This window comes from Crotalus tigris, unplaced genomic scaffold, assembly GCF_016545835.1.
Source record: "Crotalus tigris isolate CLP2741 ecotype Arizona unplaced genomic scaffold, ASM1654583v1 scf7180000018884.865410, whole genome shotgun sequence".
Taxonomy (NCBI): Eukaryota; Metazoa; Chordata; class Lepidosauria; order Squamata; family Viperidae; genus Crotalus; species Crotalus tigris.
The window spans coordinates 39,253-64,681 of record NW_024097256.1 but is presented as its reverse complement, the minus strand read 5'-3'; the positions used below and the strand labels follow the sequence as shown (position 1 = coordinate 64,681).

The window sequence follows — 25,429 nt, the reverse complement described above, 5'->3', positions numbered from 1 at the left end:
GTTTTAGGCTAACCTGTGAAGTGAATCAGTGCATGTGAATAGGAGTCTTCCTGCTTTAAAAAAAAACACATGCAAACAGAACTTTTAGCCGTGCCCACTCCCTCCACCTGGCCCCTAGTAGTTTGCCTGTATAGCAGAATCTTATCGGGAGCTTACATGTCTACTCTTGCAGGTATCTCTTCTCCCACCTGCATGATTATTCAGCCAGCCGAGACATCATCTGGCTTTGTGGTGATCTGGCAAAGACTGTGCAGAAGGTAAGTCATAGTGGCTAGCACATCAGCCAGGGAAGAATTTTACAGCCCAGAGATGGCTTATGCCCACCATGCAAATTAGTTGGAACAAGAGCATTTTAAGAAAAATCTATTTTTAGTGATTTTCAGTAGATTTTGTGATTTATGGAAGGTTAAGTATTTCTATTTTGTGTGGCTAAGGGGGTAATTTGCTTTATTCTGTGATGGTATTCATATACTCTGTTAACATTTGTAAGGATATAATCTTCTCACAATTAAATGTGTTGAAAGAGGAGAAATAATCACGTTGCATGTCTTGGATGGTATCTTTCCTCTCACACATTCATTGTATATTAAAAATTTCCAGTTATCAACAGATGGAACCCAACTAAATGCTCTTTGGGGAAAGAGACATCCAGGTGATCCTATGTTGCTGAACTAAGCCTCCCAGTAACTCTCGTCTTTGAGAAAGCTGGCTGGTGCTGTTGGGAATGATAGATGAGCAAGATGTGATTGGTTTATGACCACTGGCTCATAGGAAAGCTAGCGAAGATGGCAAAGGCATTTATTCTGGAAGGTGATGAAAAACTATCCATGCCTGAGATTTAAAGTTGGCGAACTGAAAACGAGAGTACAGAAACTGAACTTGAGTGAACTGACAGAAATGGCAGCTGACCAGGAAGGGTGGGAGGGAATAAAGCTAGGAGAAAGGGGTAAACAAAGTTGGAAGGGGAGACCAGCCAGTTGTCTTTTATAGAAGTCATCTTGTGACTCACACTTTGGGATCGGAGGCAGGGCTGGGTGCTGGAGTTCTCAGATGTTCCTGCTCCAAAGGAACAAGCAGGCTGAAAGTTACAAGCTCTTTAGGAGGGAAAACTACAAATTAAGGTAGGTTCTTCAGTAGCCATTCTAAAAATATTTGCTGGGTGTTCCTACCACCTTGCTTACCTTTTATATGTATCTCTCTGTGTGTGTGCTCGTTCTTGCATGGAATCTGTGGAATTTGCTGGGGAGATTTCACAATAGACAGCCATGCTGGAAATGACATTCAGCCAAAAGAAGACAGCATGAGAAAGAATATGAGTGTGCATAGAAGAAAATATGAAAAATTGCCCAATGCAGGACAATGTGTAGCTTAAAATGGGCAGCAGGGAAAAGGGCGGGGGGAGGGGGGTGAGAAACAGGAAGCTTGTCCAGTTTCACCTGAAGATGCAGAGATTAAACTTGAGATAATTGTATACAAATCTTAAGCAGTTTCTGTATCTTTCCGTCTTTAGGAAGGAAGCTGTTTTCGACTAGATTTGTCTGTTGCTCTGTTTAGCCATTTTCTGCATTCTTGGCCATTTCCAGATTCGTGAAATTTCTAGAGTTGATATCTACATGTCTAGAAGTTGCCACAGTTAGGAAATCTGATTTAGTTCAATATTATTGGCACTAACTATCTGTAACTTGATGGGCTTCTTTTCTAGTTCCACTTCTTTTTCCCCCCACTATTCAGTTGGAGAATGCCTGGATAAGCCCCTGCCATTTTCTTGGCAAGATTTTTCAGAAGTGGTTTGCCATTGCCTCCTTTCTGGGGCTGAGAATGGGACTTTGTGCCTAAGGCAGGACTAAAACCATCTTCTGGTTTCTAGACTGATGCCTCAACCACTGCACCAAACTGACTCTACTGTATGCTAAATATCTTTTATGTGTAAAGTACTCTACCAGTGAGCTGAAAAAGAAGTGAAACCTTATATAATTTTATTCTGTTAAGTATGGTAATTAATATACTCATGGAATAAGCCATTCAGGCTCCAACATTCTTCCCAATGTTATTTCCTTTCAAATTTTTCCTCTTCCTCCTCCTCCAGTTTTTTTGCTATAGAACCCCTATTAGAATTGTGAAATTGACTGGGAATAACAGAAATTGACCAGATTAGATGTTAAGATTGTGAAACTGACAGGAAAACAAGAAGAAGATTAATGGGAGGGACAAAGAGCAACAAAAATGATTAGGGGACTCGAGGCTAAAACATATGAAGAACTGGCTATTGGGTATGTCTAGTCCAGGGGTAGGCAACCTTGGCTCTTTTATGACTCATGGACTTCAACTCCCAGAATTCCTGAGTCAGCATAGCTGAATCAGGAATTCTGGGAGTTGAAGTCCATGAGTCATAAAAGAGCCGAGGTTGCCTACTCCTGGTCTAGCCTAATAAAAAGAACTGGGATAGCATGATAGCACTCTTCCAATATCTAAGGCCTGTCACAAAGAGGGCGTCAACCTATTCTCCAAAGCACTGAAGGCAGGAAGAGAAGCAATGGATTGAAACTAATCAATGAGAAGAGCAGCCTAGAAATAAGGAGACATTTCCTGACAGAACAATTGACCAGTGGAACAACTTGCCTTAAGAAGTTGTGGGTGCTCCGTTACTGGAGCTTTTTAAGAAGACATTGGACAGCCGTTTGTCTGAAATGGTATAGGGTCTCCTGCTTGAGGAGGGGAGACCTCTAAGGTTCCTTTCATCTCTGCTATTCTGTATGAAATCTTTGCTTTGAACAAGCAAAAGCTAGTTTTAAAAAATTGCTCAAATGTGTGATATTAGCTGATCAAAATTGGACTTAAAAACGAGTATGGTAATGACTAAAACCTGAACGTGTGGTACTCCTGGATGCCAAAACATGGTCACCTTTTAGAACAGACATGTCAAACACAAGGCCCAGGGGCCGGATGCGGCCCGCAAAGTGGTTTCATGTGGCCCGCAAAGCCATCCTGGAAACAGTGAGGGAACGGCCCTCACTGCCTTGGTCCTGGCCCAGGCCGGCCGGGAGCCCATGTACAATTTTGTGGTGACCATCTATGCTGAAACGCATTCAGTCTTAGTTCCATAAGCTCCCCCCCCCCGCATGGCCTGAGAGGAACAGTGAGGCTCCTCCAGTGGACCGTGCCTTGGCGCTTGCCCCGGTCCCACCCCCTTCTGCCAGAGACCCTCAGATCTATCCCACTCCTGCCCAGGCCCCCACAGGCACCCTTGACGCGAACGATGTAGAGCTGGCCACACCCACCCAGTAGGCCACACCCACTCCATCCACACCCACCCAATTGGCCACACCCACCCTGGCCACACCCACCCGGCAACCGCAATGCCGATGTGGCCTTCAATGAAATTGAGTTTGACACTCCTGTTTTAGAATTTCCTGTATCTCCCATGGTTGAGTGATGGGATTGTTGTTGAGGGTTTTGGGTTTTTTTTTTTTTTTGCCTTTATTTAAGTAAAGAAAATAAAGGCGAAGACATTAAGTGGAAAAGAGAGCAATAACAACAAGATTAAGGGCTGCTCTACATATACAGTATATATATGAATAAGTTGCTTCCACACATAGATTATGCATGGATGATCATAATGAATTATGGTCATCCTTTATTAAAACAGTTGTGTAAAACTTCATATACATATTTCCCACAGTTATAAGATGCATGCCTTCTGTTCTTAAGCTGATAAAGTGACCATTTTAAGATTAAACCCCTTTCCTACTGACTCTGTTTAACGCTTTGGGTAATGCATGGGTCCCCAAATTCCATGTGCCGCTCTGAATTGGAATTGCAATGAATCCAATTAGGAGGAGGATTGGAATGCCATCTGAATTTCTGTGAATTCATCATACCTTTGTTCTTGGTGAAAAGTTGTCTAGTTCAACTAGAAAAGGTGGTCTAGCTTGAATCAGTAACCCCAGCTTCTATTAATGTACCTTTCTTTGTATTTGTCCCTATAGGAGTGCACTGTGTCTGAGAGAGAGGACCGAATTTTGCTGATCGTAAGTAGTGAAAAGATCTGGGTCCCCACCACAGTGTTGAAACTACAAATTTCCCAACCTTCCATGGGTTAATAGCCATATAATTGCCTTATATACAGAATCTAAGTTAGTTCGTCTGAAAAGTCATTGGTGGAGATGCGAGTATCTTCCTAACTCCTCCTCTTCTCCAGTTAACACACAGAAGAAGAAACTTGTGGGATCAGACCAAGGATGATCTAGTCCTCTAGCCTCTAGGGCAGGGGTAGGCAACCTTGGCTCTTTTATGACTCGTGGACTTCAACTCTCAGAATTCCTGAGCCAGCATGGCCAGCCATATGTTTATTGGAAATACTTCATTTCCATACATCCAATTCCCAGGCAGGCATGGGCAAATTCTAAAGCAGCGGTTCTCAACCTGTGGGTCGCGACCCCATTTGGGGTCGAACGACCATTTCACGGGGGTCGCCAAACAATGCGATCCGCCATTTTTTTCTCAGCCGGCGCAGGGAGCGGCGGCGCACATGTGCGCCGCACAGGGGGCGCCACCGCGCATGTGTGCCGTGCAGGGGGCGCCACCGCGTGCTGCGCAGGGGGCGCCGCCGCGCATGCATGCCGCGCAGGGGGTGGCACGGGGGCAGTGCCGCGCATGCACGCCACGCAGGGGGCGGCGTCACGCATGCACGCCGCGCAGGGGGTGGCACGGGGGCGGTGCCACGCATGCACGCTGCGCAGGGGGTGGCGCCACGCATGCATGCCGTGCAGGGGGTGCGCAGGGGCGGCGCCACGCATGCGTGCCGTGCAGGGGACGCCGCCGCGCATGTGCGCCGCCTGCTCATGACCGGGGTTGCCGGTCTAAAAAGATTGAGAACCACTGTTCTAAAGGATTATGGCCACAACTATATCTTTTGACCTGATGAAGATCGTAAGAAGTTGTCTTAAGGTGTTGTAGTAATATCACCAGAAAGAATGGTTTTTAGTTTGGGGGCCAATTTTAAACCAGTCACAGTACTGGACTGAGTACTGAGCCCCAAATGGTGTAAGCAAGCCCTCCTAGCGGGTGACCATCACCATATCTTTAGTAGGGAGCATTGTTTATTACTACATAAGAGAGATTTACCTTTTGACTGTTTCCTAAGTGACCTGAAAAGATCTGCAGAAGGTCTATAAAAACAACTCAGTCGCATTTGCCAGGTTGTAGCTAAGCATATTTCACAGGTCCATGGTTTATATCAGGGGTCTCCAACCCCCAGTCCGTGGACCAGTACCAGGCCGTGGCATGCCAGCAACTGGGCTGCACAAACAAGCAAAGCCCCATCTGTGGGATGCAGGCAGCACACAAAACCACAAACCCTCTGGTCCATGGAAAAACCTCTCTCCACTGAACCGGTCCCTAGTGCCCAAAAGGTTGGGGACCTCTGGTTTATATGTTAGGGTTCCTTGGATCTCACTTGTTCTTAGAATGGTCACTCTTGAGGACACCACTGTACAGGGCAGTTCAAGCTACGCTTTCCACTCTACAGGGAAGGCACATCTCTGGAATCTGTGAGCATATCTTGCACTGCAGCCCAGCTAACCTCCTGGATCAAACAGCCATCTTGGAAACGGTGGAACTTGAACCTGCAGGTCCAGAAGATAATTTGGTGAGTCTGGCACTGTTAGTACTACAGCCCTTCTGGACAAAGAGAGCTGAAGGCAAAGTCCTCTAACTTAATATGTACCTTATTCATTCTGCAACAGTTCTTGGCTACCAATACCCTTTTTGTCTCTTGTGGGACTCATTGGGGGTCTTAATGCTGGTTTGTGGGCATGATCAAAACTACTAGTGAGCAGAGCCACTCTCTTATTTTTTTCACACGTATTTTCCTCTCCAAATAATTGACTCAGTTCCACACAAATCTTGTGTGATAAATAATATTCGCCTTGCAGATCTGAAAGGGTCTGGAAAACACTGGTAAATCTTGTAAGCTCCCACACCAAAGAGAGAGGTCTTTTGGGAATCTCAAGTTTTGAGGAAGTGCCTAAAAGTCTGAAGAGGGAAAACATAAAAGGAAAGAAAGAGGCAAAACAGCCAGAATGTGCTTAGGCGACTGGAGATGCTGAAGAACCATTGCCAGGGCAGATGAAGAATGAGGTGAAGGAGAGAAGAGTTAGCATGGAGGAGTTGGCCTCCTGAAGAACATCTTGTTCCAGGTCCCATCATGTGATCGATACCATGAGAACTTGCACAGATGCCTTTATGGAGTCATTCTCCCAGGGGTTTCAAAAAAGGGCCTCTTTATCAATCTTATCTTGCTATGGTTGGAACAGGAATTTTCCCAAGTACCATACAAGTCTGACCAATATTGGACTCCCACATCTATCATTCTCAGCCTACGCACCTAATCCCTATGTGGACATCCCCTTATTTTAGGGTTCTTTGCTAAAAAGAACAATAGTTAATATCCCAGCTTCAATTCCAGGATAGTTTTTCCATATGTAATTTATAATTATAATTTTGTATAGCTATACATATATAAAATTATCCAGGAATTAGAAACCCCAAGCTGTGACACATATATGGTCAACGTCACAGCTGTTTACATATGAAACTGCCTTCCACTGGGTTGGTCCACCTTGGCCAATTTTGCATCATCTGGCATTCTTCAACCTGGATGTTTTGGACCTCCTTCAAATGTTTTGTACCTCCTACCATCTATGAATGCATTATCTGAAGGGTGTTGCATTAGGAAAGGCTGATCTCCTTTGATGAGCCATTGCTATCCAGTGACTCGAGGGAGATGCCAGGAACTGAATGGACAAGTGAGGCAGCTGCCTCTTGCAAAGCCAGAGTTGAGCTGATAAGCCTGTCTCCTAAATCTTCTCTCCACAGGGCCTAGAGATTAAGTCCTTGCCCTCCTGTCTCCATTTGATATCAGGGACTGCCCGGGAGGTGAGTGTGCCGTGGGAGCGGGTTTACTTCATAGCTCTGCCTCTCCCCCTCCAAGGCAATTCCCAAGACTAGCAGAGTCACCATAACTCCAGTCCTTAAAATAGATCTTCCTTTGCAACAGGCTTCCAAGGCTAGTTCATCTTTCAAACGGTTGCCTGTGAAAATGTGGCTCAGTCCAATTGTCATTATTTCTTCTCTCCCGTGGGGACTTTGCATCATACTTGGCTAATTACCATTGTCCCCTTCCCTTCCCCTCCTCTCCTTGGCACAGCTGCCTCCTTCGTTCCCTTGCATTCTTTATTGAGCTAGAATTAACCAAAAGGTCAAGCTTGAAGTTAATACTTAATCCCCTGGGCAGGAATCTTTCCTCCTCCACCCCCAGGGAGTTTGGCTTTTCTTGTCCAAAAAGTTTTTTATTAAAATTATATAAATCCTTGAGATTGTCCGTACTGCCTTTTCAGCCCTTTACCTCCGAAGGCAGTCTTTCCTTGAGGGTCTCTTGGTTTTTTTCTCCTTCCAGATTCCTGTTGACCAGTACAGCAAGGTCTTTCCAGGCGATGAAATAGTCCAAGTTAATGACCAGGTGGTGGTAAGTCAGGGCTTTTTCTCTGCTTGGTTCCTGGGGCAGGACGAATTGTGATGCTGAGCTACCCTATAAGGGAGAGATCAACCTGCATGGGGCAGACCTTAATGATCACTTGCCTTACTTTTTCTGCTGCATGAAGTTGCTTGGCTGGATGATGGTGAGGGGGGGACATTTTTATGGTCACGAAAAGCATCTCCCCCTACTTCTAAAGGAGAAAAGATGGAAAGGTTTCCATGTGCTAATATATGTATATAAACATATCAAAATAAATAAATTAGGCTTTAGTTCCTTATAGTGTGAGAGAGACTTTGACTATTGCCCACCTGCTGAGTGGTGATGGCTGCTTCCAACTTTCCTGACTTCCTGTGATTGCACATCTTTAAGCTGAAGTAAAACACGCCAACTCTTCAAATAAGAGAACAGTCCTCTGTAAAACAGCAGGCTTGACTGACTGTAACTCATGAAAGCTGCTGCCTTTTAATAAAATTCATTAGTCAGGAAAGACTTGCTGCAATTTTTTTGCTCCCACGGACTAACACAGCTCTCCTCCTACAATAGCTGGCCAGCATAGTCTCTATATTAGCTCATGTGCATTAACTTTTAAGTTAATAGAAAGTGCACTGCCCAAATAAATTCTGCAATGACTCACCAAGGTCTAAGGCAGATGATTTTTTTTTTACCAAAGGTGATCATATTTTTTATTGAGGGATATCATTGATTACAAAAGTAATTAATTTGCCAGTGGACATTCTGGCACTATCCAGTTGTGATTGTGTTGGAGTGTTTGTGACTCTATAGGTTTGTATTATTAGGTTTCTCACATGAAGTCACAAATACACTAAAATCATAGCAAAATGACATGTTGCATGGGCTAAAACGTGAACATTACCAAATTAGACTATAGGGCTGTGTAAACCCTTGCAAAAAGATGCTTTGGAACACAAAGGCCCATGAAATGAAGCATCTCTCATTGACTCATGAAAGCAGCCATGTCTTCTTCCAGGTTTTCATGATTTCATGTAGGAAGCTGCTGTCAGCTGTCTCTGTACATGTGCATTCATTTCGATGTACCTCATATCAAAGCATAGACAGTGATATAATAGAGACTTTTAAAATACGCCACAAAAGTAATAGTATCACAATAAAATTAACCACAAAAACAATGTTCACTTGCTCTTGAAAGCGAATTGCATCTTTGTGACCTGAAAAATATAATGCTGTATGTACCAAACAGGTCTGCTGAGAGAGTGTTTCATAACTTTTATGGTCACTCATCTGATTTGGAAAGAGAAATTCACAGCCATATTTATCTACAGATAGTCCTCGATTTATGACCACAATTGAGATCAGAAATTCTGTTGCTAAGCAAGATTATTAAGGCAGTCATGCTCAGTTTTATGACTTTTTACCACAGTTGTTAAGTGAATCATTGCAGTTGTTAAATGAATCAGGCAGTCATTAAGTGAACCGGGCTTCCCCCCATTGATTTTGTTTATTGGATGCCGGCTGGGAAGATTGCAAATGGCAGTCACATGACCCTGGGACACCTCAGCTGAGGTAAATACATGCTGATAGCCATGTGCTTGAATTTTGATCATGTGACCCGTGGGACTGCTGTGATGGTCATAAGCATGGGGACTAGTTCTAAGTCACTTATTTCAGTGCCCTTGTAACTTTGAATGGTCGCTAAATCAGTGGTTGTAAGTCAAGGAATACCTGTATGTAAAATGATGCTTTCTATCTCGCTTCACAATGCTGAGTGCATAACCAGTGAGTCAAAACATAACAGCAGTCAACAGCATCATTTTTATCATTAAAAGTAAGGCGAATGGTTGATTGTGCAGGTAGGGTGGACCCAGATGAATCTCGTGAAGAAGCTTCTGGAATCCAGTAGAGTGACACTGGTGCTGAAGAAAATCCCACTGGTTTCTTCAGAGTCTCCCCGTTCTCCAGAATCTCCTTCTCACCAGCAAGTAAGTACGAGCCAGGTCAATTTCCCCAACCTGGCGCTTCATAGAGGAAAAACTTCAACTCCCACAATTTTCAGCCAGCGCAGTTTTGAAGCAAATTTTACAATGTCCAGACAATCAACATGCCAATCATTGCAATGTCCACCAATGCCAGATCTCTGATTAGTCCAGAATTCTGCTTCATATGGAAGAGCACACATCTGTTTGCCGGAAGTGGTCCTTCATGTATGAAATGAGCAACCACAGTTCTCTTCTCCACTTTCAGTAGGGAAAAGGATAAGGGATGATCCTTCGAGCATCTCTTATCTTTAAACCAGCATTTCTCAACCTCAGCAACTTTCATGCTGGCTGCGGAATTCTGGGAGTTGAAGTCCACACATCTTAAAATTGCTGAGGTTGAAAAAAACAGCTTTAGAACCTCTTTAGGGTGCAGTGTTTCTCAACCTTGACAATTTTAAGGCATGTGGACTTCAACTCCCAGAATTCCACAGCCAGCATTGCTTGCTGTGGAATTCTGGGAATTGAAGTCCACATGCCTTAAAATTGTCAAGGTTGAGAAACACTGGGTTAAGGGCAAACTCTGTTGTGGGATAGATTGGAGTGGTTATCAGGGAGCAATGTAGTACCTATGGTGTAGTGTGGTAGTGGGGCATCCCTGGGATTCTCTTACCCTCCCATTCCTAAGACACATTTTCCCAAAATCAGGGATCTTGATTCCCACCTACATGTTGTTAGACATGGAATAGATTGGCATCTTTTAAACCCCCCAAAAAACAATGGAGAACCTCCAGCATCATTATCTTACTTCATCCTCCTTGCTTAAATGCCTTCTTACCATTTGCCAACCACTGAAAATCTCTCTGGTCTATCTCTTCAAGATTTTAGGTCTTAGGCCACCCCAATAACAACAACAACAATAATAATACACCATGTTGATTTTACATTAGAAAAGCAAGGCAGGCACCTTAGAAATTCCATTGTCCTCTGTTTCCAAATATACCAGTGATTCATCTCCTACTTTTACAATTTCCCAGGAGTTTCATTGTGACTCAGCGGGAAGCTGAAAGTGGAGATCAGTTGGCAGCAGGAAGCGTTGCTTCTCACCTGAGACAGATACTTCCCTTAACTGGCTTTGTTTGCTCCCCAGCAGCCAAATGCTTTCTTAGAAGTCCTGAGCTCAAGAAGTGATGACTCTTCAGCCAGCTCTGCATCACCAACATCCAGGTCAGACATCCACCGAGTGCAGGACTTGTTTGTTGGCAAGATTGCCATGGAGTGTGGTTGGTGATGTGGGATGTGAACTGTGGACATCTGAAGGTTCTGCTCTTGGTCCATGGCCTAAGGAAGAGAATGCTAAGAGCAAACAGAACGTTCCTTTGATGCAGAGAAGGCTATGTTTAGAACTGGGCCTGACTCAGATATTCTCTGGGGGGGGGGGGAAGAGAGAAGAGTTTTCTGGTCAAGCCTGAGATGTTTTCTCCACATATTGCAAAATATGTGTGTGAATATGCAAAATATGTGTGTGAATGTGTGAATGCCCTCCGAGCCTAAATGTTTTGTTGCAGATGTTTTATTGCCCAATTAGGTAACACCTTTAGTGCTAGAACAGGGGTGTCAAACTGCCAGCCCACGGGCTGGTTTCATCATACCGGAGCCGCGCCCACCCCATTGCCGGTAATGGCAAAAAAGCTCCGATACGTTGCGCGATGTCATGTGACGTCGCGAGCTTGACATGTCTGTGCTAGAAGGAAGCAGGATTTGCTTTATGTTTCTGTAGAATGGCTTGCCCTGTCAAATGTTGTTTTCTTCTAGTTCTTGATTACAGTCTTGTTTATTGTTTGTTTTTCTGGGTTGGTAGTTCCTTGATTGGGGCATGGTTTTTTGCTTGATTGGGATTAACCCTGGTGTTAATCCCTGCTTATCTGGATGTTGATTGCGGGTAAGGAGGTGTTTGGGTCTTTTTGTCACCAGACTCTTTTCTAGCCCTGAAGATGTTACCTAGTTGGGTAATGAAATGTTTTCAAGAAAACAACCAAAATATTAATGTATGAGAATTATGTATGCTCAGCCTAATGATTTCTCATCTGTGCTGACACCTACCCAGTAATTGCTTAGGAAATGACCATATAATACAGGGGTGTCAAACTCAATTTCATTGAGGGCCGCACCAGCATTGCGGTTGCCCTCAGGGAGCTGGGTGGGTGTGGCCAGGATGGGTGCAGCCTACTGGGTGGGTGTGAATGGAGTGGGTGTGGCCAGCTCTACATCGTTCGCGTCAAGGGTGCCTGTGGGGGCCTGGGCAGGAATGGGCTAGATCTGAGGGCCTCTGGCAGAAGGGGGTGGGACCAGGGCAAGCACCAAGGCATGGTCCACTGGAGGAGCCTCGCTGTTCCTCTCAGGCCATGCAGGTGGAGGGGGCTTATGGAGCTAAGACTGAATGCGTTTCAGCCTAGATGGCCACCACAAAATTGTACATGGGCTCCTGGCCGGCCTGGGCCAGGGCCAAGGCAGCGGGGGCCGTTCCCTCACTGTTTCCAGGATGGCTTCACGGGCCATATGAAACCACTTCGCGGGCCGCATCCGGCCCCCGGACCTTGTGTTTGACATGTCTGATATAATGTATTCTCCCAACCTACTTATCTGCTGACTAAATTAACCAATTTTGTGGTTATCTATAATCAGTGCTTTTTTTGTTAAAAAAAAAAAAAGTGCCGGAACTCACACACGTCATACAACCTGCCTTGCCTACCCTACAAGGTTCCATCCAAAAAAGGTGCCGGAACTCCGTTCTGGGCATTCTGTGACAAAAAAAAGCCCTGTCTATAATAGATTCAACAGTAAAGTAACTGGATTTGCACAACAAGCCTATGGTGCAAACCTCCACCTGTCAGGACTATTACTCCACCTATCTCACAGGGTTATTATTGTTGGGGGGAAACCCAGAGTGAGTACTTTATAAGATGCTTTCAATTTTTGGAGGAAAAATGGATATAAATCTTGCCCAATAAATGTGGCAGCATTCCTGCCCTTTCTAAAATGAGATGCATCATATCCTAGGCTGGACCTTAGGCAGAGTTCTCCTATTACCATGCACATATGAATGAATTATTTTTAAATTTATTCATTCATTCATTTATGTTATATGATGCCTGACTCCAAATGAGTGTGCAGTTATATAAATACAGGCACATAAAACTCTCATGCATATATTCTTCTTTCTCTCTCTCTTTCTGGCAAAATAATGCAATAATAATAAACTAATAACTAAATAATAACTTCAATAATAAACCAGACAAGTAACAACCAGATTATTTTTACAGTATTCGAAACTAGGACTTGAAATGGCCACTTCAGTTGGCCAATGGTAGCTTCTCCAACTTGGAACCCTCAAATGAATTGGCTTCACATTCCCATGGGTCCATCATGGGTAGAAATTCTGAATGTTGAAGTCTCTACAGCTGTTCAATTTCAAAGGCTGATGTTTATTTTGGGGGGGGGGATCCAGACTACTCCACCTCCCAGAATTAGAAGGTGTGATGTGTGCAAATCATGGTTTTTTTCTTTTCTTCTACCTTCTACCTTTCTTCTACCTCTTGCTAGTGAAGTAGATAGCAGCAGGAGAAGGCACCAGAAACTGTTTACAAATTTCCTAGTAGAGGCTGGCTTCCCGATTTTCCTGCAGACCTGACTTAGTCCACTGTAACAAAACACGCAATGCCATTTTCACTCAACCTTCCAATAGAAAAGAAACCACAAATGAGAATTTTGGAACATAAGGACATGCTCTGGTTCAATGAACAGATGGAATATCTCTTGAAGAAATTAGTGATCTTCCCCTTCCTATTTCCCAAGCTACAACTTGGCTGCACTTTAAACTTTCCAATAATAAAATGTTTTCCATCTTTTTATAAGGGTCCCCCATGTAACTTGTGGGAAGTGGGAGGGATTGTAAATGTCCTTGGGGATACTGGCCCAGATACTTGACTATTTGTCTTCTATCATCATCAAATCCAGCAATCCTTCTGGGCCCTAAATTGGTATCATGAGCTCTCATAGAGAATTCAAGGGTTGGGATGTTTTCACCAGGAGCTTGGAAATGTGCCCCCCCACCTAGAAAAGGAATAAAAGTAGGTATATGGGCGGGAGAGTAGCTAATATCCTGGTAAATAGATGTTTTGTACCTAGTTATGTCCAATCTAGCTCTCATTTGATGAATAATCAACCCTTTTGTCCAGGATGTTCTCAACTATTGTTCTCAACTATTATTTACCCACCAGTCCTAAACTGCTCCCCTTGCTGAATTACACATTCTTTTTCAAATTCTCTTGCTGCTTGGGAGATAAAATGGTGCAAAATCACCCAACCGTTTGCTTGTTTTGTTAAAACAAAGTTTACAGATTCGTTCCTATGATCTAATGATTATACAGTCTTCCCCAGCTTGGCAGTGTCTGATATGCTGAGACTGCAGTTCCCAGAATTCCTAGTCAGCATAACTGGAGGCTGATTAGGGAATAATGGGGTTTTCAGTCTTAACTGGAAGGCTTCTAGTTGGGGAAGGCTGGGTTGGAAATAACTAGGATTGATAAGTTGAAATGGAGATCCAGCATCTCATGACGTTTGGTGCCAAGAGAAGAGACAGTAGCCAATATTTTAATTCTCAATGCCCACAAATGCATTCATCTTGCAGGAACACCATTTGATAGCTGGTGGGTGGGGTTCTGGCAAGCAATATGTAGGTGTTATAGAATAGAGTAGATCAATAATTATATATTTTTTCTCCATCACATTAAAGCATGACTGCCGAGTTCGAGGAAACCCAGAATTCTGTGCTTGATCTCCCCACCGTTCAAGAGGAGCACAAGAGAATTGATTGCATCAGGCATCCTGTGGATAATATCTGTGGATTGGAAGAGGTTCTTTCTGGAGCAGGTAAGGAACCTGATCTGTTGAGTCTAGTGAAGAACTGTAGAATTGTCTCAACTTCCCAGAGTCTTTCATCCAGTTGTTGATTTATATATTACCTACATTTTATCTTACCTGATTATTATCTACCCAAGGATCACCATGATCATCTTCCCCACCCCTCAAAAAAAACCAGAATAACATTAAAAAAATTCAAATGTAATAAAAAAAACCAGGTAGGTGCCATGTCAAAATCTATAGACTCATTGCCACTTATGGCATTCTCTAGTTTAGTACATTTGGAAGTAGCCAATGGATTTGTTCCTCATGCTTGCTGGGTTTAGTTTTCCATGTATAGTTCTACCATTTGACCATCCTGCCAAAATGGCCTAATTTACTGACTGCTTTTTCTGTTTTTTTCCAGAGGCATTACCTGATCCTGCTCTGGAAAGGCAGGATTTTGGAGCAGATGCCATGGGGCCTAAATCTCCAGATGCTACTGTCCCTTCCACTCCCAGGAAGCAGGACCATCAACTAGGAGACTCATCAAGACATGAGAATGGATTTGTCAGAGGACAGCAGAGACTGACATCAGTGGATTCCAAAGAGGTAAGGAGGTTTTTTTTTGCTAACTTATTGGTTTGTTTAGGACTAACATCTCCACAGGTAAGATGCTAATATAAGCAGCATTTTATGTGAGATTTATTTATATTAGGACTATGCAAATAAGGCTAAATTTTAATTTTTGATTTACAAAATGGATTGAATGCAGACATCCAAATCCAATAATTTAATTGTGTTGATTAGTTCATATGTGCGTATAGCACTGCCTTGCCCAACCTGTGGCCACCCAGCCTCAGAAGAACTGAGTTTGGGAGAAAAGGGTACAGAAAGTTATGTTTTTGAAAGGCGGTTGGTTAGCAAGCGGTCCCCAAATTTCTGGCACCAGGGACCAGTTTCAGAAGGAAAATGGTCTTTGATGGACCACAGGGGGATAGTTTCACATGCAACCTAGATCCTGTGCATGCACAGATGAAACTCACTTACCGCTTGTGCGGCCCAGTTCCTAACAGGCCATGGACAAGTACCAGTCTTTGGCCCAGGGGTTGGGGACTCTAGGTTAGCGTATTTCAAATTCCTCATCGGTCATTTCACCATGTTTTCTTCTCCTTGGGTGATCCCTACAGGGTAGCGCTGAAATTCGACGGAAGCAAAAAGGTAAGTGATTACCTTTTCGTATTCATCATTGGGCAGGTTGCTTGAATATCAAGCTACAGGTAGTCATCAGCTTAGGACCACAGTTGGGACAGGAACTTCTGTTGCTAGGTGATATGGTCATTAAGTGAATCATCACATGATCATGCCTGATTTTATTCCCTATTTTGCCACGGCCGTTAAGCAAATCCAACTTCCCCCAAATGATGATCACAGGATTCAGACTCTGCAACCCTTGTGAATTCATATCAGTTTGCAAAGCACCCAAATTGTGATCATGTTGTTGCAGGGAGGCTGAAACCCTTGTGAGATGACCAGTAAAAAATCCCCCTGTTCAGCACTGTTGTAACTTCGAATAGTCGCCAAACTAAGGGTCGTAAGCAGTGGTGGGAACAACCAGTCCTCTGTGTGGATGCCACTTCTGAAAGTCCATTCTGGGCCTGAGCAACAAAAAATTAGCTACCAGTTCTGCCAAACTGGTACGAACTGGCTGAATCCCACCACAGGAAGGAAGGAAGGAAGGAAGGAAGGAAGGAAGGAAGGAAGGAAGGAAGGAAGGAAGGAAGGAAGGAAGGAGTGGTGGGATTCAAATATATGAACAACCGGTTCTCTGTGTGGATGCCGCTTTCAGAAGTCTATTCTGGGCCTGGGCAACAAAAAATTAGCTACCGGTTCTGCTGAAGTGGTGCAAACCAGCTGAATCCCACCACTGGTTGTAAGTGAAGGATTACCTGTATGCTTTTGATACACTACCCCCTGACTGGCAAGGGAATTCTGGGAGTTGAAGTGCACAAGTCTTAAAAGTTGCCAAAGTCCTTCCAAAGTCATCAAGATTCAGTGCCTGTGTCTGGATGTGCACATGCACATGTGTGAATCTGCACTGGGGAAGATCAGGAACTCTTTCAATTCCACCAGTTCTTTCATTCCATCAGTTGAACTTAACTGTGGTGTGGGGGCCCATTCAGAGCTTTTTAAAATATGTTAGGTGATCTTTTTTTTTAATTTGCTTTCATGAGGAGCCACTACCCGACTAAGTCGACGACGCATCTCCTGCCAGGAACTGGGACAGGTGGACTGTGATGGCTGGCTCTTAAAAAAAAAGGACCACGTGGGCTTCATGGCCCAGAAATGGAAACGGTTTTGGTTTGTGCTAAAGGGACACAACCTTTACTGGTACAGCAACCCCAATGTGAGTAAATTGACACTTATGGCAACAGTCAACTCAAAGTGACTCTGGACTTCCTTTGCAGCGTATCAGTTTTCCATTTATTTTTAAAATACTTTTTTAAAAATAACAACAGTGAATTAATACGGCAGGCCAAGATCACAAGTTTGTGAGTGAGGGTCAGGACAAATGAACAAGGCCACTATTTTGGAGATCCCTCACTTATATGATGTTAGAGGTTAAGCTCTTGAATGAAGTTGTGCTCAGGAAATTATAAGCCCTGCAAAATGTCAAGGTTAGGGGGGTATGTTTTCCCAATTCATCTGGTCCTGATTTAAGCTGACAAGTACCCACTACGTAGACTAGGAAATCAACATGAAAATGCTGCTCTTCCATTACCAGAGAGATTTGAAGCAAATGCAGGAGGGGGGAGCAGGGCAGGGCAGGAAAGGAAAGGAAAGGAAAGGGGAAGTGAAGGGAAAGCAAAGGGGAAGGGGAAGGGAAAGAGGAGAGGAGAGGAGAGGAGAGAGGGAGCTGGGGCCAGTCCCCTTTCAGCCCACCCTCCCTCACAGAGTTCCTGTTAGGAAAATAAATGGAAGTATTATGCATGGTGCTTAGAGTTGTGCAAAAACAATGTTGGGATATAGGGCTGATAGATAATTAATCAGTGATTGTTTTAGCCTAGCCTTCACCAGCCTCATATCTTCCAGTTACGTTGTGCTTCAAGACATACACACTGTTTGCTAGTTAGCCTGCATGGGTTTCTCGCACACCCAGTGTGGTACAGTGGTTAAGGTTCAGGAATATGACTTGGGAAGTTCCTCGAGTGACTCTAAACTGGTCATTATGCCTTCGCTCATACAGGCTGAGGTGGAAAGATGGAAAGGAAGTGTATGCTTGCTGCTTGCGCTCTTGATGGGGTGCAAACATAAAAAAAGAAAGTGAATTTTTAAATTAACTTTTTAAAAAAAAGCAATACGTATTCCCTAAAGATTTGTTTTAGTTTTCTGATCTGGGTCAACAAATATTTCAGTGCTTCTTCATACAAAAGGCAGGAAAGGGAGCCGTTTATTGCATGAACAGTTCTCAGTTGTTCCTTTAAGAGTAGCCAATGTTATGGTATCACAAGCTTCCATAGAACAAACCCTCTTAAATGAATGAACTCGTCTTTTATTTTTTAAAAAAATATGTGATAAATTAAAAGCCCTTAAAATGTCCCAAATATTTCTGTTTGTGGCCAAAGATTAATACTTTTACGTCTTTTCTCCTTTTCTTATCAATGGACTCTTCCCTGTTCCTCTTCTGAAAACTAGGATGAGAAGGCTGTGGGATTAATCAATGTGTCTGCCTACAGATTGGAGAGCACAAAGGAACAGAAAAAGAAATAGTGAGTGCATACTCGGTAGCCAATGTTCTTCCATTCTCCAATGTTGAAGTCCTTCAAATATGTTAGATTCCCATAATTCCAGCTAGAAGAGAACTTTCAGCAGCTTGTGGGCAACAAACGTATTTGATTTGCTAATTGATGAGGTATACACATTAAGAGCAAACTTGATTTCTGTGTTAAATCCTTACATAGCCAATAGGTTACCATTTGTACATCCGAGGGCATTATAAGTAGACTTGGAACCATAAGCTTTGCAAAATTCAGGGGAAAAAAAATCACACTGGTTATACAATCCTCTCCAAGTTAGATATACAGCTGTAGCCATGCCGATTGGTAATTGGATATAGGTATGATTCTCAACAGCAAGGCATCGTGAGAAATGCTACCACTGTCACTGTTTTTCCTCTCCAGTGTTTTCCAACTCACCCACGAGAAGTACAAGCCCTTCATCTTTGCAGCAGAAACCCTGGCTGATCTGAGCATGTGAGTAGCCAACTTGTGTTCCATCCTACAAACCATCTCAGAGACTAATAGTCTCTAATGCATTCGATCCGCATTTGTGAAGAGCTTCAGGTTCTTCCTCAAGAAATATTAGCAGAACCCAAAGTCTTGAATGCAACTCCATCACAGAAGGTCATAGGAGCAGAGAAGATGGACACTTCTTGTCCATCTCCCCAACTGGCAGGACCTATGGATTTATATACAATTTATCAGTTCACCTGTGCACACAATTCCTTTTAGAATTGTTTTTGTACTCAAAGTTATGGAAACTTGGAATATTGTATTTCATGAGAGTGGAAATACATTTCTATTCTCAGTTCTGGAAAGGGATGATAGAGGGACTGATCTAGGAAGAGACGCCTTATCGGAGAGATGTGTGGCATAAAATTTAATAAATAAATGAGAGAAACTGATCATCACTTCCTCCATCAAAACCTGAAGTGTCAAAGAGCTTCCCCCTCTTGATTGGTATTTTCATTCTGGATTTTCCTGTTTAAACAGATTATTTCTGATGAGATAAAACAGGTAAGGAAGGTACTATAAATAGGCAGCTTTCTTTGAAAGCTTTGCTGATTTGATTCCAGTCAGAATTCACCAAAGACATAAGGGAGTGCCCATTATCAGTACATTTTGTAGACAAATTTTTGAAGCTGCTGGACTTTTACAAATTCCAGAGGCAATGGAGCCTTAAAAGGGAATTGCTTTGAAGACAGATTTGTTTTCAGCATTTCCATATTCAACGTTGCAAGGACGACACCTTGGAATCTGGGAAAATAACAAGCTGTGTTTCTTCCCAGGTGGGTCAGCCGTTTGATCACGTCTATGACTAAATATACAGCGTCCCATAAATCTGGGCCACCTAACCAAGAAGGTGAGTGCTTGTTGAAAGTAGCTAATTTTCTACTGGCCAAGTACATAAGACATTAATATATCTGCATCATGTATATTAATAAGGGATTGACCTGAAAGCAAGAATCAAGATGGCCTTGAAGCAAGAGGACAATTCTATAACACCCCCAATCCTGAAAAAAATCAGTCAAAAAATCTGCCTCCATTATAATATTTTGACATAATATTAGTATATTGATATCTACCTGGTTCCACTAACATGATACCAACCTGGATATGGATAATTTCTCCAAGTCCTTGCCTTTTTAACCTGGAGGGAATATGGACATACCCAGATACCAAGGCATGCATAGTTAAGATCAGGGGAAAAAAGAAGGAACATGGTGACTGGGGATGATAGAATCCTGAGGATGGAGGTAGAAAGCTGATGTGGTGCAAGTCATCCTATTTCAGAGTTTCAATTCCAATTTTTTCCTCCGGGCTCATTCCAATTTAGATTGCTACAGTGAAACAGAAGCAGAGGATCCAGAGGACGACTCTCCTAGACATAGCTTTGATCAGGTCAGTATCTTCTTGATGGAACATCATTGTAAAAATAGTGGGTTGTTCTTACTTTAAAATATTTTGATGCCTTTTATAAAGTCATTTGGGACTTTATTATTTTGGAGGAATGAGAGGCAACTACAAAAGGCATTTTGTGATTTCCAAAAATGCCCTGATTCCAGCATGCAAACTTAAGGTGGGAATCCATGCATTTGGCTGTGTTTGGAAAGGATTGCAATAGCAATAGCACTTAGACTTATATACTGCTTCACAGTGCTCTACAACCCTTTCTAAGCAGTTTACAGAGTCAGCTTATTGCCCCCAACAATCTGGATCCTTATTTTACCGACTTTGGAAGGATGGAAGGCTGAATCAACCTTGAGCCACTCAGAAACAAACTCCTGGAGTGAGCAGTGAGTTAGCCTGAAGTATTGCATTCTAACCACTGCGCCACTACAGCTCCTTGCAACCACCAAATGGCAATGCAACCATTGAAGAGATCACTGCAGAAGAATGTTGGATGTGATGAGGTTGAGCTCAAGGGGATCATATTCACTTATATTTCTTCTACATCCATTATTTTCTTTCTTCATTTCTTGCAGACAAAGCAGAAGGAATTGGAGAAAGCTCAGTTACCATCAGGGGCTACAGGACGTAGCCAAAACCTTCCAGGCAGCCCACTTTTCCAGGACAGCGTAGATGAGAAAACAGCATCTCCCTCTTCTCCAGGTGAGCTCATCTTTGGTACCTTCCCAAGCTTCACTGGAAAGAACGTGGCAGGTGAGATGTTGGAAAAATCAACTGCAATTGTGCAGAAGGATGAAATAGTGCAAATGTCTCTATAGGTTTTCTTAAGTGTTCCCTTAGCAAAGGCAAATAAGAGAAAGGCAAGCTAGAACAGTTGAACAGTTGAATATCCAAACTGATGGACCGAAACAGAGGAAATTTTGTATGAAACTTTAGGCGAGTTTTCTTCAGCTGGCATCACTCAAATATTTCAAACTACAATATTCATCTTCTCCTACCAAACTGACAAGGAGTATGGGCATGTGTGTGCATATACCAGTAACTCAATGAAGATTTGGCAACCTTTTTTTTCATATTGAGACTGTGTTCCATTGGTGGTGCTATTATTTAGGACCATGGTGACGAACCTATGGCACATGTGCCACAGGTGGCATGCAGAGCCCTCTCTGTGGGCATGAGCACCATCGCCCCAGTCCTAGGCCTTCAGCTGGGTTTTATAAAACCTTTTTGCTTTAGGCCTCCACCGCCGTGTGTATATATAAAAAAAGGTTCAATCAATTTCAATTTCTCACGGGGAAAAAGATCTCGCAAAGTTGGATTTGATTGAATTTTTTTAGTCCCATCCAGTCTGCCATTACTACTGCAGCCACGCCCACCCAAAGGGCCATGCCCACCCAACGGGCCATACCCACCCGGCAATACATAAGTGGATTTTGGGTTGCAGTTTGGGCACTCGGTCCTGATTTAGGACATCCTCATGCCAGTAAATATGAATAAATGGTGCCATTCTGTTCTTGAAAATCCCCCTTTCTCCCTCTTTCCATTGCCCTTTTTCTCTCTCTTTCTCTTTCTTGCTTTCCCCCAAGTATCAGGCTGGCTTCTCGGCTCTTGCCAAGGTCTGAATTGCTAGTCTGAACAGAAATAGAGGATGTTTTTAGTTGATGGAGTTAGAAGAGATGGCCAAACTGACTGCTCTGGTTAAAGAAAAGAACACAATTAATTTTCTTTCTACTTTGAAACCACTTCTGGACTTTGTGCTTGAGGTGAAAAAAAAAATGAAACTTTGATTTTGAGTTTTGCCAATTAGATAGGTTTGTTGTTATAAAAATGGCTAGTTTATGTTATTATATAAAAGTAAAAAGTTGAGGTTTGTTATTATCTTATTCTATTGCACCAAAAGGAGTTAGAAGTCAATGCCTTTTCTTTCTCCCCCCCCCCTTTGCCCTACACTTTCCCCTTCCCCTTTTCCCTCCTTTGTTTTCCCATTATTTTCTTTTGTATTTTGTACTATATATTATAGTTGGATAAACTAATAAAAATATGGAATTGCAAAGAAATAGAGGATGTTTTTGAGCCTCCATATTACGGATTTCCTTTTGCAATGTTAGTCGGTGCTCCTTAGGGCACCTGAAATGAAACCTCTTAGGATTCTGTTATTAGGTGCTGTTATTAGGTGCTGTTATTATGCTGTATAACAGCATAACTCCATGCTGTTATGTGCAATTGCAAGAATGTTTTCATTTCTTTGGATTATTATTCAGTTGCATCCTGAAAGCTATTTTAACTCACGGTGGTTATCTTGTATCTTATGAAGATCCAGCAGAAGAAGAACTTGAGTCATTGATCCAGTGTCTGAAACAAGGAGGAGTATCACTTATTGGGAAACAGCAGGTGTTCACCCGTGAATATTACCGGAAATCCTTTGTCAAGCGTAACAAGAACCCAGAGATCAATGAGAAAGTACATCTGGTTCGGACGCTTCAAAGCACACTCAAGGCAGGTGGAACGTAACTTTGTGCTGGAAAACAGCTTCATTTGGGGGGGGTGAATGCCTCTAGGTCAGGGGTGTCAAACTCGTAACATCACGTGACGTGTCACGATGTATTGCGACTTTTTTCCCATTGCTGGCAATGGATGGACGCGGTTTTGACATGACGCATCTGTCCTGCAAGTTGGCAGTTTGAAACTTCTGCTCTAGGTGGGGTGGGGGGTAAGTAGGGTCTCTTTTAGGTTTTATTTTTTGGCTTACTGAAAGAAAGTTATGGAAGATGGAGGTAAAGAAGCCAAATTACAAGTGTAATGTACTTCACTAAATAGGCACAAAAGATGAAATTCCTTTTTTTAGTTTTAATGGCTACTTTTCTTGAATTCTAGCCTATAATATTTTACTTTTTTTGCAAACACAATGGCATAAATGATTCCATCTTTTGCTTTCTTGAGCCGCACAATAATCCTTTTGAGAAGCAAGGAAGACAGAACATAATTAGCTCACTATCATGTTTACATAGAGATTTAACTCAGGATCTCCCCAAGACCCATACAACATACTACCTGTGAAGTGTTGGGCTAAGTCAGGGGTAGGCCACTTTGGCTCTTTTATGACTTGTGGACTTCAACTCCCAGAATTCCTGAGCCAGCCATGCTGAGGGGAAAGGGAGAGATTTCCAAGCTGAGCCATGCTGGCTCAGGAATTCTGGGAGTTGAAGTCCGCAAGTCATGAAGGGGCCATAGTTCCCTCATGCTGGCTCAGGAATTCTGGGAGTTGAAGTCCATGAGTCATAAGAGAGCCAAGATTGCCTACCCCTGATCTAGATGACTGACTGACTGACAGACAGACAGACAGATAGATACACCTAGATCAGGGGTAGGCAACTTGGCTGTTTTATGACTCGTGGACTTCAACTCCCAGAATTCCTGAGCCAGCCATGCTGAGGGGCAAGGGAGAGGTTTCCAAGCTGAGCTATGCTGGCTCAGGAATTCTGGGAGTTGAAGTCCACGAGTCATAAAAGAGCCAAGGTTGCCTACCCCTGGGCTAGGTCCTGAAAAGATTTCACAGAGTAACTCTTTTTTTTTTTTGAAACCTTAGTGGGTCTTAACAACAAGTGGAAAGTAAAATATAGAGTCATCAAAGTTCTCAATCAATAAAAGTAGCTTCCATACTGCTGATATATCACTGTCAAGTTGTTTCTGGATCCAATGCAAGGTTTTGATGTGCTCCTTTTACAAACCAGATCAATCAGGGACCAGAGTATTTTAATTATCAAAGGAGATTTTTATGTCATGTCTGGTGTCCATCTGAGCTCTTGTCTAGTATCCAGGCCAGGTGTCCGGCCCAGGTGAGACGGGTCTTTATAAAAACTTCCTTAATTGTGTTGGCTTAGACATACCTGATTCCCATAATAATGTCTTTTTACTCCAGGGAAAGACAGTCCCCTTTTATGTATGTCTAAGGCTTAATAATGTAAGAGAACGATCCACTCTGGAACAGTGGATTTTATGTTTCCTGTGCTGTTTTTGAGTGTCCTTTTATTTATTTATTTTTCCTTTTAAAACTTTAGAAAATTTCAGTAGTTTACTTTAAATCCTTTTGGAATCTGGCCAGATGCTTTTGGCTCTCCGATGCATTAGAAATATATTGGTGTTTTGCTGTTCAAGGGATCAAAATATTTTGTGACAACTTTGTAATGGTGGTGGGCCCTTGTCTCTCTCGAAAGGGATCTAGCAAACCATTTAAATGCCGCTCCAAATGCTTGTGCTATTCTGGCCTCTGTTGTCCTTGTGAAAGTGAGTCATGCACCAGCCTTAGAACATTCCTTTCCTTCCCCAGGCCAAAACTGCTGAGCTCCAATTACTTGATATTCTACTCGAGGACACCGAACTGAACTCTGAGAAATTCAGGAGCTGGAAAGAACAACATCAGGAGTTATACCAGGAAATTCAGATGTGGTGGGCTAAAAAATTGAACCAAGACAACGGCGCAATAGATTCAGGTTTTGACCTCAGTTTGGAGGCAGCTTCAGATCCACTGCATCTGTGAGAACTCTGAGCTAAAATATACTTTCCCCAGCTCTACTTACGCAGCATCAGACAGAAGTGCGGTTTTGTCATTTCAGAATTTTGGATAGGAATGTTTTATGACAAGCTTCCTCCTCAGAAGGCATTGAGATTACAGTTGGGTTGGTCCATAAGTTTTATCCAGACAGCAAGAATGGCTCCAAATGATTCTCTCATTTTAGAGAGATGGATTACAAAAATGGTGGCAACTGAGAAAGATTGTGGACTTTTTATGTAACAATGGAGAGTTCCTGACTGCAAAATAGAAGACCAATGAAGAAGAAAGTGACCTTTGGTGACTAATCATCTGGGAAAGAGCTGGCATTGACTAGCACAGACTTTGTGCCCTTCAAATTTCTTCAAAACAGCCATTTCCTTCAACATCTTTTAAGATGAAACATTCCTTTGAGTATATTTAGCACCTGAGAGACATCTGAACAAACCACAGTTTGTGGTTTTCAATGATGATAGTTTATATTGAAAAACCAGCTTGCATTAGAAGCTGGATGCTGTAAACATGTAAGAAATGAGTTATATAAATAAATGTTAGAATATGTTTCTAAAGTTAGTTTAATGATTTTTTATTTTTATTTTCAAATGACCATTTGCCAGCAACCCAGCTGCAAGACAACAGAATGAATAGCAATAATAGCACTTAGACTTACATACTGCCCCATAGTGCTTTTACAGCACTGCCTAAGTCAGAGGTCTTCAAACTTGGCCCTTTTATGACTTGTGGACTTCAATTCCCAGAATTCCTCAATCAGGAAAGGGCCAAGTTTGAAGACCCCTGG

The 25,429-nt window shown here is 42.8% G+C and overlaps 1 protein-coding gene across 4 annotated transcripts in view; it reads left to right on the top strand.

Moving 5' to 3' along the window:
- CNKSR1 (connector enhancer of kinase suppressor of Ras 1) overlaps nt 1–25,199 on the top strand; it is a 29,236-nt gene extending 4,037 nt beyond the window's left edge. Inside the window, exons 4-21 of one of the 4 annotated variants that reach the window (XM_039357251.1) lie at nt 173–257; nt 3,987–4,028; nt 5,528–5,647; nt 6,877–6,936; nt 7,457–7,525; nt 9,367–9,495; nt 10,640–10,716; nt 14,285–14,421; nt 14,819–15,003; nt 15,582–15,612; nt 16,626–16,798; nt 18,088–18,161; nt 18,573–18,644; nt 19,460–19,533; nt 20,008–20,072; nt 20,657–20,834; nt 22,396–22,577; nt 24,409–25,199. In XM_039357251.1, coding sequence (XP_039213185.1) covers nt 173–257; nt 3,987–4,028; nt 5,528–5,647; nt 6,877–6,936; nt 7,457–7,525; nt 9,367–9,495; nt 10,640–10,716; nt 14,285–14,421; nt 14,819–15,003; nt 15,582–15,612; nt 16,626–16,798; nt 18,088–18,161; nt 18,573–18,644; nt 19,460–19,533; nt 20,008–20,072; nt 20,657–20,834; nt 22,396–22,577; nt 24,409–24,618 — 1,963 coding nt within the window. In that variant the 3' untranslated portion in view covers nt 24,619–25,199. The remainder of the gene's footprint in view (nt 1–172; nt 258–3,986; nt 4,029–5,527; nt 5,648–6,876; nt 6,937–7,456; nt 7,526–9,366; nt 9,496–10,639; nt 10,717–14,284; nt 14,422–14,818; nt 15,004–15,581; nt 15,613–16,625; nt 16,799–18,087; nt 18,162–18,572; nt 18,645–19,459; nt 19,534–20,007; nt 20,073–20,656; nt 20,835–22,395; nt 22,578–24,408) is intronic. The other 3 variants (XM_039357252.1, XM_039357253.1, XM_039357255.1) reach the window with 3 other exon arrangements.
- The last annotated feature ends 230 nt before the right edge of the window (nt 25,200–25,429 follow it).